At 44.4% G+C, this 15,000-nt stretch overlaps 1 protein-coding gene across 3 annotated transcripts in view; it reads right to left on the bottom strand.

Moving 5' to 3' along the window:
- Positions 1-15,000, bottom strand: part of LOC147250816 (transcription factor COE1-like) — a 53,503-nt gene that overhangs the window by 13,988 nt on the left and 24,515 nt on the right. For all 3 annotated transcript variants that reach the window (XM_086223104.1, XM_086223106.1, XM_086223107.1), the window contains exons 7-10: positions 11,247-11,328; positions 10,175-10,316; positions 7,645-7,775; positions 5,167-5,293 (exon numbers count right to left, since the gene is read on the bottom strand). In XM_086223104.1, the coding sequence (XP_086079230.1) occupies positions 5,167-5,293; positions 7,645-7,775; positions 10,175-10,316; positions 11,247-11,328 (482 nt within the window). The remainder of the gene's footprint in view (positions 1-5,166; positions 5,294-7,644; positions 7,776-10,174; positions 10,317-11,246; positions 11,329-15,000) is intronic.

The following is a 15,000-nucleotide window of genomic DNA, read 5'->3' as shown; positions in this document are numbered from 1 at the left end:
GACATTTTATTGCCACATATCAATGCTCAATATCAGGAATTAGTGCTGGAAGAAAAAAAATACAAAACAAACTCCGGCTTGTGAGGAGGAGTAGCGTGCCTGAACACTCCAGGATTCAAAGCACACTCTCCTATACAGGTATATTTATAATCCTTAGCTGTCGCTCTCCAGAAGAGCAAATCAAAGCCAGTAAAACATAACTGCCATAAATAAATGAATAGATGAGCAACAGCCCTGGACTGGAGGGATTCACCTAGCAATCACCCACATCAGATCAGATCAATGCTCATGGAAATTTCATGAAGCCTAGAATCTACACCGCTTCATATTTCACTATAATAACCCACAGAGCCGCAGGGGGAGTGTGTATGAAGGGGTGAGTGGGTGGGAGGAAGAGGGGAGGAATACAGTCTGGGTCGGAGGGGTGTTGGAGCTTTAGGGGAGGAGTAAATGGGGGTGGATGTTTGGGGGCACGGAGCACAGAGGCTGGTGGGGGGGTGAGAATAATTGAGAGGTCAGGGTGTTGTTACTCCTAGAAGAGAAAAGGAAGGATGGAGGAGAAGAGGGAGATGGTAAGTATCCAGTGGTCATGTCACCTTCTCCTCCTGTGTCAAAACATGTTTGTATGTGAGTGTATGTGTGTGTGTGTGTGTGTGTGTGTGTGTGTGTGTGTGTGTGTGTGTGTGTGTGTGTGTAGGTGAGTGTACTTGCAGGGTTAGCTAATTGGCTTGGAGGCTTGATGTTAACGCCTTCGCAGGTCCTCAGACAGCGGGTGAGGCACTGATCATATCACAAGCCTCTGTTTCTCCCTCTTCCTCCCTCTGTACTCATTCATCCCCCCGCATCCCTCTCTCCTTCCTTCCCTCCCCGCTGCAGTCTCCAGTGCTCAGGTGTGATCTCATAAGCGCTGCTTGGCGATCGATGCCACCAGTGGCAGGGGGTTCAATAGCCCTGAATTACGGCTTCATTTCTCCCCCCCGCCCTACACACAGATGAGAGCTGACCCCCCACTACACACACACACACACACACACACACACACACACACACACACACACACACACACACACACACAAAACACCCCCACAACTACTTGCAATCCAGATCAATACCTTACAATCTAATTTTTATCCATTTTTCCATAAACCCCGAGATTGCGTTTATTTGCAGAATCCGACAAGCTAAATAAAGCACCGCTTGAACATGTCAGGGAGACTAATGCATGGCTGGAAATTCATACACAGAAAACAGATGAGTAGAGCTTTTTGCTCTTAAAGCAGAGGTAGGGAGGAAAGGAAGGAAGGGTGGGGGGTGGGTGGTGGGGGCACTGAGATTCTACAAATCAATGGAGGTGTGGATGCTACTACAACCTAAGCTCTAATTATCTGTTGCAAAAAGTGCATGTCGACAGTTAACAATACCTGACAGCGTGGATCTTCAGCGGGAGAATGCAAATTCTGTGAATCTGGATGAAAAGTGTGCGCTTGAATTAAGATATATAAAAACATAAGAAATCATTCCCCTGGTGAACACCGCTCATTTCAGCGGGGTATGAAATAATCTACGTTCCAAATTCATTTACATCATCATCATGGAGCAGATGCTTGTGTAATAAGACCTGAGCACGCTAAAGAGGGAAGACGAGCCACATGGTGCAGAAAATTAATCTCAATCTCAAATAGAGGTGTGAATATCCTCGACTGTGCACAGTAAACGTGGATATGTGCCGCTATCTCAGCTGCCCCCGTGTCTCCAGCTGGAGACCAGCCGTTTTAATCAACAGCAGGCCTCCACCCAAGCTCAATAAAAGACAGCATTCACAAATAGGAGCAAGACAAGTAATTGATTGCCTCATGGCTACACCCCACTTTTATTGCCAGATGACTACATGCAGCATTTGAGTGTCTGTGAATGTGCTCGTGCATGAGTGTATCAAATGTGAATATGAATGAAGAGTAGGTGTGTGTTTGGATAAAGAAGCAGTCGGCTTTCTCACTGTGTGTTTGTGTGCGTGTGTGTGTGAGAAAAAGATTTTCACCACTGTGTGTGGCTGCTTAATTAGCGCTAAAATATATCAAACTTTACAGGGCACGTTCATGCTCGCAACACTTACTGTGGCATTATCTGGGGTTCTCTCTAGTGTCTGCAATGTATTAAATGACAGACAACTGACAAGCTTCCCTCCACTCCTAAAACTAATTTAGAGCGCGGGGTATGGAGAGAGAGAAAGAGAGAGAGCGAGAGAGAGAGAAAGTGAGAGAGAGAGAGAGAGAGATGTCAGCAGTATCCTGACTGGTTTAAATTCTCTTCTTGACATTTGTCTTTTTCTCCCCGCTCTTCCTGCTCCTCTTCACAGCTACTGAGCAATCTTTCCTACACACCTAATATGCTCTCTGCACGTGGAGAGAGAACCCCTAATGTTTGTCCGTGTGCGTGTGTGTATGTGTGTGTGTGTGTGTGTGAGTGTAGATGAGTGCCGCTGCATGCGGTGCCGACCTTAATGTGAGCAAGCAGGGCCTTTTAATATCAGCCGAAGCTGTAGTGGAAGTACTAAGCAGACAAGGCTGCATACTGAGGAGGGAGGGATTGCCTTTTGAATGACAAGGGTGATTCATCAACTCCTCCCAATCTATGGCCAGTACCCCTGTGTCACACACACACACAGACACACACACACACAGACACACACACACACACACACACACACACACACACACACACACACACACACACACACACACACACACAGGGATCCAAGTGGCAGGGTGTATTATAGCTTTACTGAACAGAGAAAAGAAAAGGGAGAGCTTCTCTGATGATTGTTAGAAAGACATCAATCCAGTAAGAGGTGATACACAACCAAACATGAAAATGCTTTTATACAGGGTAGAGGAGGAGGGGACAGTCATTGACCTGATAATGAGAGAGAGAGAGAAGGGGGGGGGGGGACTCAGAGCCCCAGAGGTGGGTAAAGCAGAGGGCAGAGAGAGGAACATAAGGGGGATAAGGGGATAAAAAGACAGAGGAAGAGGAGCGAATAAAAAAATTCTTTTATTCTTATCAGTGGAGAGCTTAATTGCCTTTGATGAGTCTAATTGGAGCTTTCTGAAGTCTAATGGCAGGGGAGTCCTCAGAGACAGCACAGAACACATTACTGTAATGGCTTCTCTCCCAATCTCCTCTGCACCAAAAGTCCCCAGCTTGTCTGCTCCGTCCTGAGCTACAGCTGAAAATCTTGCCATTCACAGACGTTGTGGTGTATCAGTGATCACGTGGAGCAGGCCGGGGGGGAATAAACCTATAGATGCTAGTGTGTGTTTGTGTGTTGGGTAAAGTAGCAGTAGCAGCAGTATTGGGTATGTGTTGACTTAATTAGGTCTGTGAGCTGCTCGCTTTCCTCTCCTCAGCAGAAGTTGATTAGCAATGCCAGCTGTCCCCAATGTAATGCAGTGTGCACATGTGTGTGTGAATGCACGCGCACATGTAATATATGAGTATGTGTGTGTGTGGATGCGCTAGCTGCCAGCTGCCATGCAGTGCTGCCAATCCTCCATGATTAGTACCCACTGGCAACTGGGCTCAAACTGGTGCCAAACAGACCCAGGAGGGCAACATGGCCCATGGTAATCCTCCATCGTTCGCTCCCATTCTCTTCTACCTCGATCCACTCTCATCAATTGCTTTGTTCCTCCCGCGATTCTCATTTAAGACACCTAATGTGAGCAGGATGGAGGGGTACGCCCTCACTAGGTGGGAATAAAATGATAAAAAGGGCTGGTTATGGAGGGTACAGAGCAGAGGCTGAAGTGAAGCGTGTAGCGAGGAGAAGGAGTGGGATCTATGCCTCGCTGCAGTTGACTGTGTCACTGTGAAGGAGCCAGTGCTTGGCAAGCAGCATCTGTGTGTGTGTGTGTGTGTGTGTGTGTGTGTGTGTGTGTCCAGCTCTCAGTGGATGACCTCTGCTACCTCTCACCTGTTGAGATTCTTCTATGTGCCTCCGTAGACGCCAAGAGGCAGAGAGAGAGATAGAGAGAAGGAGGAGGATGGATTCATTCAAAGACGCAAGTTTGGAATAAGTGAATGTGACAAGGTGAAAGAGTGGAGGGCTGGGAAGGGATAGGGTGTTTATGCATACGGTTTCCACATGTCTGGCACATTAAAAAGGCTGCGCACACACATACACATACACACACACACTTACACACATTTGTGTACACACAGCTCTATGGGTTTGGCAGAGTGAGGGCTGTTGGACAGCTCTGGCATGGCAAAGGCTGCCCACCCATCTGCCCTCTGCTTGAGTAATGCAGTTACTTGTCAATGTGCATGTGTGTGCTCACACATGTACAAACACAGGAAGCCAAATGCAGCCTTTCTCATAAGTGTGCAAACACAGAGTCATAATTATGACGCATGGACGTGGATTCTGTCCATGCACCATAATTAAAATACATACAAACGTGCAGAAAATGCATGCTGGCGATGCGACGCACACGCTCTCACAAATGTGATTTTGTCAAATGTTGGCAATTCCAGCAGGGGCTTACAGCCTAAGTCTATCAGTGATTGAGATTACAGACAGATTTATGTGATTCACAGTATCCCCTGGGGACCTGTGGCCTCGCATTGGTTAATCACTGCTTCACATTCACTCTCTCCATCGCTCTTTTCACCGCACGGCTATAACTCTACACTGGTGCACTCTGATGTAACACTCAAGCTATTCATGCCCCTGCACTCACCATCAAAAAAAAAAAAAAAAAAAAAAAAATCACACTCTCCTGGATCCAGCCTTCGACAGGGTTAAATCTCAATAATCCCACTAATCAAAAGGTTAAACCTCCCCCTGACCTTCACCTGCTTCATAAAAGAGGGCAAAGTCTTTTCTTCCTCTGATCTGTCAGCTTTTCCCTCAATTATTGAGTTATATTATTGAACTGTACATTGTTTAGCATGCACAATTTTGCACAATGGCAGAGTATAAATTGCACCATGTCACCTTTACATAAATATTGCAAGAATACAGACAGGAGAACACTGCATTTTATGTGATTCGCAAAGCATTCTGGCAGTGTTTTTGGAGAAAGCAACTTCCTTGTGGAAAGAAATAGCTGCATTAACTCCTTTATTTGCATCGTTAACTGCACGTGAGTGCGAAGGTGATACCTGTGTAGATGAAGCGTCCAGGGGTACCCTTGCAGAACTGTTTGGATTTGTAGGACAGTGTGACCTCCACCACACCGGGGATGTGTCTGGGTGGAGTCTGCACACGGATGGCATGTGGGGTGATCAGCTATGGAGAGGCAGAGTGGACAGAACGATGATTATAATGAGACTTCAAATCTAAACATGCACTCAGGGGACTCTTCTTTCAGACCTTCCCTTTGCAGCCCTGGACTTTCTTTCTTTGTACAGGCAGCCTGAAAATGATGTGTAAGCGCTAAAGGCCTCAGGTGGACTCAAATAGCCTGAGGCAATGTCACTGTGAGGCTTAGGATGGTTATCAGTGCTGACATGGATTCTGTAAGAGGGGTTCAGAAGTAGTTATCCATCTATGAATAAAACACACTTTCCTCTGCATACATTTATTGCACCATATAAGTATAATATGCTCGTCTGTGCTGCCCCTGTCTCAGTGTCTGTCAGCGCCGGCTGTCTAGCTGCCGTTAGCCACATTAAAGCACCGCAGTGTCTTTATCAGGCTCACTTAGTGTGGTTGATGAGCCCACTCTCCATGTATGTGCATGCATGCTGAAGGGTCTTTGAAGGAAAAACGGTAACAAGACAAAACACAGATGAGACCTCGCTGAGTGCTCGTTTTCCGCACGCCACACCGAACTAGCACTCAAAGCTAGCAGCGCTCAAAAGCTATCAATGCTCCTGCCAAGCGCCTTGCATGTGTGCATGTGTGTGTGTTGTTCTAACTGTCCCTTTCATTGCTCACTTAGCTCAGCTTTCATTCTGCCATTGTCTGACCCCCACTCACATTTCAGCAAAATAATATAGGAGCTTTTTATAGAATTATTCCTTTACTAAAGAGAAAGCTGTTTAGCTGCGCTGCTCGCTGACCTTCAGTTTCACACATAGACTGCATTTACATTTTAGTCATGTGGCAGATGCTGCGTACAAAGAGATTCATACAGTACGGTACTGCTCACTCCAGGAAGGCAGGTACTAACTCAATAAAAGAGGAGCTGAAGAGAAAATATGAGCTGCCATACAGAGATGCTGTTCTTATTCATTGGATATGCGTGTATTCTAGAGCTGCTATTAATTACCATTATAAACATCTTTGAGCATTTTTTTTCACATAATGGGGTAAAAAATGTATATGTATATAATGACAAGGGTCTATTGTTAATTTTTCTGGACAATTTATCAACCACAAAGGGATTAAAGTTACAGTGAAAGTGTAGGAATCCTCACATCTGAGAGGCTTGAACAGGAAATGTTTGTTTTTTTGATCTGGTTTGCAGGAGGTTTGCAATTAAAAAAAAACAAAACTTTTTTTGACTTCCAACACTGTAATCAAAATATTGTTTTATTCCAAGTTTACAACAATTGTGTACATATGAACAAGTATTAATATGAATCCAAATGTTTGTTTGTGAAATGTGCCACTGTCATATTCATCAGAGGGTTGCTTGGCTGGAGACTAGCCATTAGAGATCTGGTTCATGCCCACAAGTTTCAATTCAACAATAAACAAAACTTTTGGATTCACATTGACACATTTTGAATTACTAATTTATTTTGCTGAGTAAAATCATCCTAACCGGAGGTTTGCTTTTAAATCAGTGGCTAAATTTACATGGATAGCAACATTCTGATATTAACCCTATATTAACCCCAATTACCTGATAAGACTCTGCCATGTAACATCAGTAACTTCACCTGAAAATGGTCATAGTCGGAGTAGTCAGTTATCGCATTGAGACATTGAATATTCTGGTCTTAGTTGTTGTGTTTTTGGACCTTTTTTCTAACACCTACAGTCATCAAAATGCTTCAGGATAGTACGATGGTCCAGCTTCCAGTTACAACCTCAGTTCCAAGCATACTTTTCTACATCATTGGCAAAAAAACAACAACAACAAAAAAAAACAATCAAAATGTACAAAATAGACAGGTTTCAGGTCAAATTCTGCAAGAAAGTGAGACACATGGGTCGGGATGTAATGTGATTGATGTCTACAGTCTTATTGCTCTGTAGCATGTAGACAGGACTATGGATGGAATATTCATAATTTTGTCTTATTCAAAATAAGGCAAATAGAATAGTTGTTGCCTTCCATGTAAATGTGACTGATATTTTGCTTCCAAACCTACTCTGTCTGACTGCCAGTAAAGATACAAAAGTATCACTGTCAGATACCTGTAACTGTCAGGTATTACTTTGCCTCCAAGGGGCCCAAGGCCAGAAAACGTTTGGTTCAGATTGTCTACAGTGAAACAGGATGGTCTTTACAGTATTTAACTTTTAAAAATGTGCCAGAATGACTACATACACACACGCACGCACGTGCGCGCACACACACACACACACACACACACACACATGCACATGCGCGCGCACACACACACACACATGCACACGCACACACACACACAAGTAGGTGTTCCTGTGCCTGCAAAGTGACATACCTCACTCCAAACCAACATGGTTCCAAAGATGACCTGCAAGCCGTCAAAGAAGTTGTCCCCGATGATGATAACTGTAGCGCCCCCTGTGGTCCAGCCTTCACTGGGGCTAATGGCTTTGATGCTAGGGGTTGCTGGAAATTAGACAAATAGATTAGATGCTAAGTAACCTGATGACAACCTATAAGGTCTTTGCCACTGGCACCATAGCAAAGACCTTTTTATGGTGAGTGCACCATGTACAGTCCCCTATTCCTTCCATCTCTCTCTGTCACACACACTCACACACACATTAGCTCTCTCCTCTATCCCAGGGGTCGAGGGCGAGTGAGGAATACTAATCAGAGTGATTATACGCACCCCGTTATTAAACATCACCCCTGCCCTGCATGTGAGGGCAGCGGCGGTGTGCTTGTTTTATGACATGTGGCAAAGCGTGCAGGCGTGTAAATGTCAGGTGTGCTGAGTGTCTGATCAAAGGCCACGCGACCGGGGAGCAGAGCAGAGCCAACAGCAGCTCTGCCCTCGGAATACGCCGCCTTCATTAACCAAACACTTAGCTCTTGCTCAGCGATCGGTTTCATATCATGTGAAGTTATCACAGCGCTTGAGCACATGACCACACGGCTTGGTATATTTGTAATGTGTTTTTGTAAGCTTTCAGTGTTTTCTCTCAAAGCATATTCTTTATGTCTTATCTGACAGAGTACACGGAATAACAACAACAAACCACATTTTCAATAACTGCTATTCAATGCTCTACTTGACCTTATCTGCTGGTATTATGGACTTGGAGATTACGGGATGTGATTGAAGAAAAGAGCAGCATCGGGGAAAATATATGTTTATACGAGCTAAATCTCTTCTCCTTAACAGATATGCAGCTTGTCAGACATGCTGTAATTCTGTAAAGCGGTATAATCCACTTTAGAGTGGGCTGACTTTTTTCCCTTGCAGCCTAGCCTTTGCTCTTCGCCTGACTCCCTGTTCCGTTGATCCATCCCAACAAGCTGGAATGATATTTAGCCCCCCGATACCCCTGCAGAGATCAACGTTCACCAAACAGCAATCTGTGGCCGTAATCATGGCCTAAGATGCCTCCTTTTCACAGCCGTTGATATTATGTGCGCTCCATGTGCATGTGTGGGATGTGTGTGTTTGTGTGGATTAACCAGATGGTGGAACGTGAATCCATGTGATAGGATTATACTTTGGGGTGTTCCTCGGTGCCATCTGTTCAAATCTATGCACCGCTCATCTATTACTGCCTGAAATGGGCCCCAAAAGTTGTACACAAACTCAACACACACACACACACACACACACACACACACACACACACACACACACACACTCACACGCGCGAGTGCATACACGCAGGCAGGCGCACACACACACACACATGGGTGCACACACAAACACACACGCACACACACACACGGGTGCAGGCACAAACACACACACATACAGCAGTGCACAGAAAAAGCAGGAAACAACAAAAAAAACATGTTTCCTCTCTCATGTACCTCCCTCTTTTTATTACACCTACATACCTCCTGTCATGCTTACTCCCCTCTCCGTTCTGTTCTTTCACTCCTGTTGTTCCTTCTTCCAACCCCCATCATCAGGAGAATAGAAAATCAGAGAAGAGGAAATTCCCAAACAAATCTCTCTGACACAGGGAACATCTGCTAGTGTGGTGTTTGCACTCTTCTTTCTGCGAAAGATGCGAGCCAAACTGATGTCTCCAATATGTCTTGTCTTTGTGAACTTTTCTAATCGTCTGTGAGACCAGTTGTAGGGCAAGTGGTCCATCGTACCTCTGGAGAATAGTCATTAGGAGGACTTAACCGTTGCATTCAATCTTAATGCAATCTACTATAGGCCATCATGTAAATCCCTTCTTAGTTTTTTGTCATTATCATCCCTGAGGTTGGCTTTCTTCAAAGAGAAAAAAATATGTTTCTCTTATTCAATGTCTGGGAAATCGAAATGAGAAAATAACTGGATTAGGGACTTGGGAATCAGTGCGGGCTCCTAAATCATGTGCACATGTCATTATGAAGTATTAAAGGTTTGGGTCTGACTGTGCATGCTGGGGTGTGTACACCAGGGCTTTTGAGTGTGTGTATGGGTGTGTTTGAAAACCTGAAGGATGAGGAGTGATGGAGGGCTAGAGGATAAAAGCAGGTCTCCAAGGAAATAAAGTCGGTGTTGGCTTTAAGCAGAACAGACCTCATAAGACACATAGTGCTTATGCTAGGCAGAGTAGAAGGCCCAGAGGCAGAGACCTGAGGGGAGCAAGCCACGAGGGAAAGAGCAGAGACTCACTAGCCACCACTCGCTTCTCTCTTAGCACCAGTTAGAAACACTACAAGAGAGGAAAGTGAGAATCCGGGAGGTGCAAGATTGCAGAGGGATAGAAGGGAGATAGACAGGTGGAAAGGGGGTGAGAAATGTAAGCTGTAAAGAAAGAAAGTGAGGGAGAAAGAGAGAGAGAGAGAGAGAAAGAGATCCTGTTTAGCTTTTATACCGTGTTCCAGGTAGGATGGTGTTCCTTCTGAGGGGTCGAGTCTTCGAGCTCGGCGCCCATGTTTGGAGTTGTTGTGAACAAACATGTTATCGGACACAGCCAGGACGTGACCCTCTACACTCACTGTAGTCGACACGACCACCTGAGAAAGGAGAGGAAAAGGAAAGATGACCAAAAGGATTAAGCACTTCATCATACTTTTACTTGGGGGAAACATATTAACACCTCTGCCCTTACATTCCCTGCTTTTCCTATTCTTATTGAGGAGTTGCCCAAATAGTTGTATGGTTGTAAATACTGTATGTTCTCACAAAGCCTACAATGCATATGTTCCTATTTATTCTTTGCATTCTCTCAGTGTTTTTGTCATATATGTCATTTTAAGTAACTTTAAACCTCAAATGATACATATTTTAACCAATTAGCTGCACTGAAAACAAGATGTTCAAAAACACTGTCATGTTACAACTTTTTAAGGTGGTGTATGTTTCAAATTGCTGCCTATTTATACACCCTAATGCAAGATTAGCATGAATTTGATCCTTAAGCTGCTGTTTGAAGCACAATTTTGTCTGGCCTTGTCTTTGGTGCTGGCCAGGAGCACAGGAGCCAGGAGTTCAGAGCTGTCTGCAGTGAGTGTGAACCCAGACAGTGAAGTTTTGGGCCAGAAAATCAAAACATTGGGCTGAAAGAGGCGACAAAGCTGAGTGGAGATGAGGGGAGCTGCGGACTCCACAGTACAATTGGCCTCTTTAATTTTATAATAATTGAAGTCAAAGCTGCTTTGAAGAGGAATGTAAATACAATTTGTTTTGCAGCTTCCATTTATTTGAAAGCGTAAATCTACGAAGTAGAATTATAAGATTGCCTAGCATGGAGCATTTAAAACCACTCCTCTGTGGTTAGCGAGTCCGGATACATTTTGGCTATGTATTTATTTATTCATTTTTGTGCATTTCTGTGGGAGAAAATTATGCTTTTATTGACATGTTGTTGCCATGTCCCAGACAGGATGCGCCTTGACCACTGTGTAGCACGACTTCCCCTTCATAACGTTTGAGCTGTGTCTCACCTGAAAACGCCTCATGTCTCGAGGGTTCCCCGCGTTCTTCAGGCAGTTCTGGTTACACTTCAAGAAGAACTTGAGGAAGAACCTTTATGTGAAGAAAGAGGGAAAGGGCACATGTCTGTCAGTGAACATATTGTTGGAACGACTTCAATAAACCATAAAGCAGAAATAAAACAAATAAAGCAGCCACGGCAGACATGGCTCATCCAGGATGTGGCCCTCATCCATCAGTTGTTTATGACAAAAGGCAGTTTTCTATGTAAAAACAACTCAGGGATATTGAGTAAGATGCTACCTTGTATATTCATCTCCCGGCTGCTGTCACACGTCGCCATAAACTGAGTGGGGCAGACGCTGCAGAGCCCTGTGACGGAGGTGGTGCTGTAGCTACTATGCAGTACTGTGTTGCCATTCCTGCCTCTCTCAATCTCAGTGTGAGAGACCACATCAACAGCACCTGCCATGCATTATTAATAGGCTGAGATGGCAAGTATGGCTACCCACATCAATACTTAATGAGGGAGGCAGGGAAGGAGGTTCGGAGTAGTAAAGGGGGTGCGTGTATGTGTGTGTGTGTGTGTGTGTGGGGGGGGGGGGGGGGGGGTGGGCACCGGAGGCCTGAAAAGCAGAAAGGGGATGGCTGACAATTTATTCCCTCGCCCCACCCCAAGGCTCTGAGCCTGACAACTTCTTCCTTAACTGAAACTACAGTAAATCTCTCCCTTCACTCTCCTGCACTGTCTCTGAGAGTGAGAGAGAGAGAGAAAAAAAAAAAAACAATATCAAATGAACCGCAAAAATAAACAGCACCATGTACAAATAAACAGGATCCCTCAAAAAGGGGAAAATAAAAACTACATTTCCCGGTCCTCCCCCCTCCCTCCTTCCTTTGAGGTAGCTCAAAGAAGTGCTGACAGCTGAAACTGCTTACAATACAGATCTCCACCAGCCAGAGAGAGAATCACTCCTTTGCTCAGCTTTTCTTTCATATGTCTTATTTTCTCCCCTCTGTTCATTTGTTATGGCGAGGATTCTGCACTGGGCAGCGCGTTTGCAGCCAACTGCTTTAGATAGAATCATGCACGAGCAAACGCACGCACACACATAGCGGCGTGTCAAGAGAAACGCAGTGTACCTTGGACAATTGCTTCATCTAGGAAAAAAAAAAAGCAACAACACAAGAGGGTAAAGAAGATAAATGGACGGAGCGGAGTTCTGTCTCATTTCAAAGGCCAGCCTACTGCTGCGCATCTGATGTAACACAAGAACTTTTGAATTTATCCCTGACAACCTTTAAATGCATGACAGCTGGTTAGTGGTAGACGCTCGTCTTCAAGCAAAGAAGAAAAAGCCTCTTATGATCTGAATAACAAACTGTCTGTTGGTGCTGCCTTGTTTTTTTCTCTTGTGCTTTGTTTGTGTTCTGATTTACAATCTCACTGGCGCAAATCTGAATGAGAAGGGGGGGAGGAAAAAGAAGAAGATGATGGGAAAGATAGACAGAATGGGTAGAAGAGCAAATCCTAAAGGAGAGACAGACCACCCTCCTGTATATTTTAGAGGCTGTAGGCCAATATCTCAATAATTCATGAAGCTGAGAGAGGGAGTTTTTTTTCTTCTTTTTACAGTGGCTGTTGGACCCCACAGGCTGAGGGTCTCCTAACTTTCTTATCTCCCTGAGGTCAAAGAGCAGCCTCGCAGACAGCTGTGGACTACATCCGATGTCTAGCGCCTTCCTCGCCGCACCTCCTGTTTAATTCATCAACCCCACTCTTTCCCCCAACTGTCCTCCTCTACCTCCTCTGAGGTATTTATGATGGAGGGATGATGGATAAGTGAGAGCCGGAAAGTTAAGGTCACTGAAGTCAGAGGTGACCAAATCAGTGGGTTAAATATTGAGAGTTTGGGCAGGGGAGAGAGAGGGAAACGGTTGTGGAGGAAGAAGAAAAATAGAGAAAGGGGAAGCCAGTATGCCTCATTCGCTTTGCCATATGTCAGTGTGTCCCTGCGATCTCATGCACGGATCATCTGATTCATTATTTAGATGACTTAAGGTGTCTGGAGTCAGCCGCACGGAAACGTTACAAAACTGCAGCATGTTGATTCCTCGGTGCTCTATCTCATCTCCCCAGGAGACGGGGGACGGGGAATCACCGCTGCACACATTTACATGGATCAACAGAGGGAGAGGGGGCGAGGCAAGCAACGTGTGTTGATGTGCAAAAGAAAAGAGATTAGGATTTTTTGGGGGGGGATAATCTGATTGACAGCTGACCAGTAAATATGGAGAGATAGCTTATGGTAGACTACAACTACTCTCTCTAGTTGTTGTTTTGCTGTTTGTTGCAAACAGTTCAGTCCATTTAACATCCAAACAATTAATGGTTATATTTAGTGAAGGCCTCAAATCACCATCATGATGTAGTAAGAGTGAATCTTCTCATCAAGTATACTGAATAATTGTTTAACAAATAAATAAAATGTGTAAAACTAATTAAAATAGCTGCGTTTTACAGGCTGTTTGGTGCTTGAGGAGGAGTTCTCAGTTGCTCTCTTTACCTCAGTGTTTCTAGCGCTCTGGCCCTGCGTATGAAGCAGTAAAACTGTACAGATAATTACACGCAAATGAAACTGTTTATATCTCAAAACACACATTCACTTGGTCATTCAGCAGCAGATGATTTTGGACTCCAAATGCCTTGTTTGTATTTGCTGGTTTCCAGCTGTGTCGACTCCACAGCTAAAATAAAAACATTACTGATGCAAAAGCCGGATTAAATGAAATAAAACCATTTTGCTCTCTCGTAATTACCCCCAACTCCAGGAACGGCTGTGGAAGTGAATTTGTGTAAATAACTTGGCCTCTTGAAGCCTTGTGGCATAAATTTGTAACAGCAAAAAAAAAAAAGAAAAAAAAAAAAAGAAGAAACACAGGGCGGTGTAATTTAATGATCTCGCACTTTCATCATATCATAACCGGCATTATTTGTCACTTTGGAGCAATTAAACACACAATCAACCTCTGCCCATAAAAAACAAAACAAGGAAAGCAATTATAACACAACTTTTAAGTAATCCCTGTAGCACCTAAATATTATTACTGCGGTGATAAAGATTGTCTATGTGATTAGCTAACCGCACGGAAGCCTCGCAGGGACAATTCTGTTATATTTTTAAAAAATGTTTCTACATTAGCCACAAACAAGTAAAAGAGTTGTTGTCAAACTGAACACAAGTAACTTCAAAAGTCTGTTCTAGTTTTGCATCTTGTCATCGTTTTGTTACACGTTGTACTGTACATCTTTCTGTCACATCTCTTTCTTATTCGCTCCTCCTCCTCCTCCTCCTTTTCCTCACTCTGCTCTATCTCTTTTCTTCTGTTGCCATAACTGGGTGATGCCATAACTCAGCCGTCTGCGCTCCCCCGCTCTCCATCCACACAGATCATCTCCAGGAGAGGAGCACTGTGTCTGGCTCCTAATATGCTTCATGAGGTGTGTAATTCACTGTGCTCCGGAGGGGAGCCATTTGTCTCGGGGGTTAACTAAGTGACACAACAGCACTTCCCTGTGCCTGTTACCACCGTGGGACATGTTGAACTAATCTAGCCAGGTAGATGAATGGAGATCCTGCACTCCAGCAATTAAGATCTGTTCAGGAAATAAACCCTGATGAGGTCAGAGATGAGTTCAGGTTATGTCAGTATTTATTGTGATGGAGAAAGTAGGTGACCGGACTAAAAGTGAGTTCTCTGGGA

This window comes from Aulostomus chinensis, chromosome 13 (assembly GCF_037954235.1).
Source record: "Aulostomus chinensis isolate RoL2024-O1b breed Wild chromosome 13, RoL_Achi_v1.0, whole genome shotgun sequence".
In the NCBI taxonomy this organism is placed as follows: Eukaryota; Metazoa; Chordata; class Actinopteri; order Syngnathiformes; family Aulostomidae; genus Aulostomus; species Aulostomus chinensis.
This window is presented reverse-complemented; position numbering and strand designations above follow the sequence as displayed.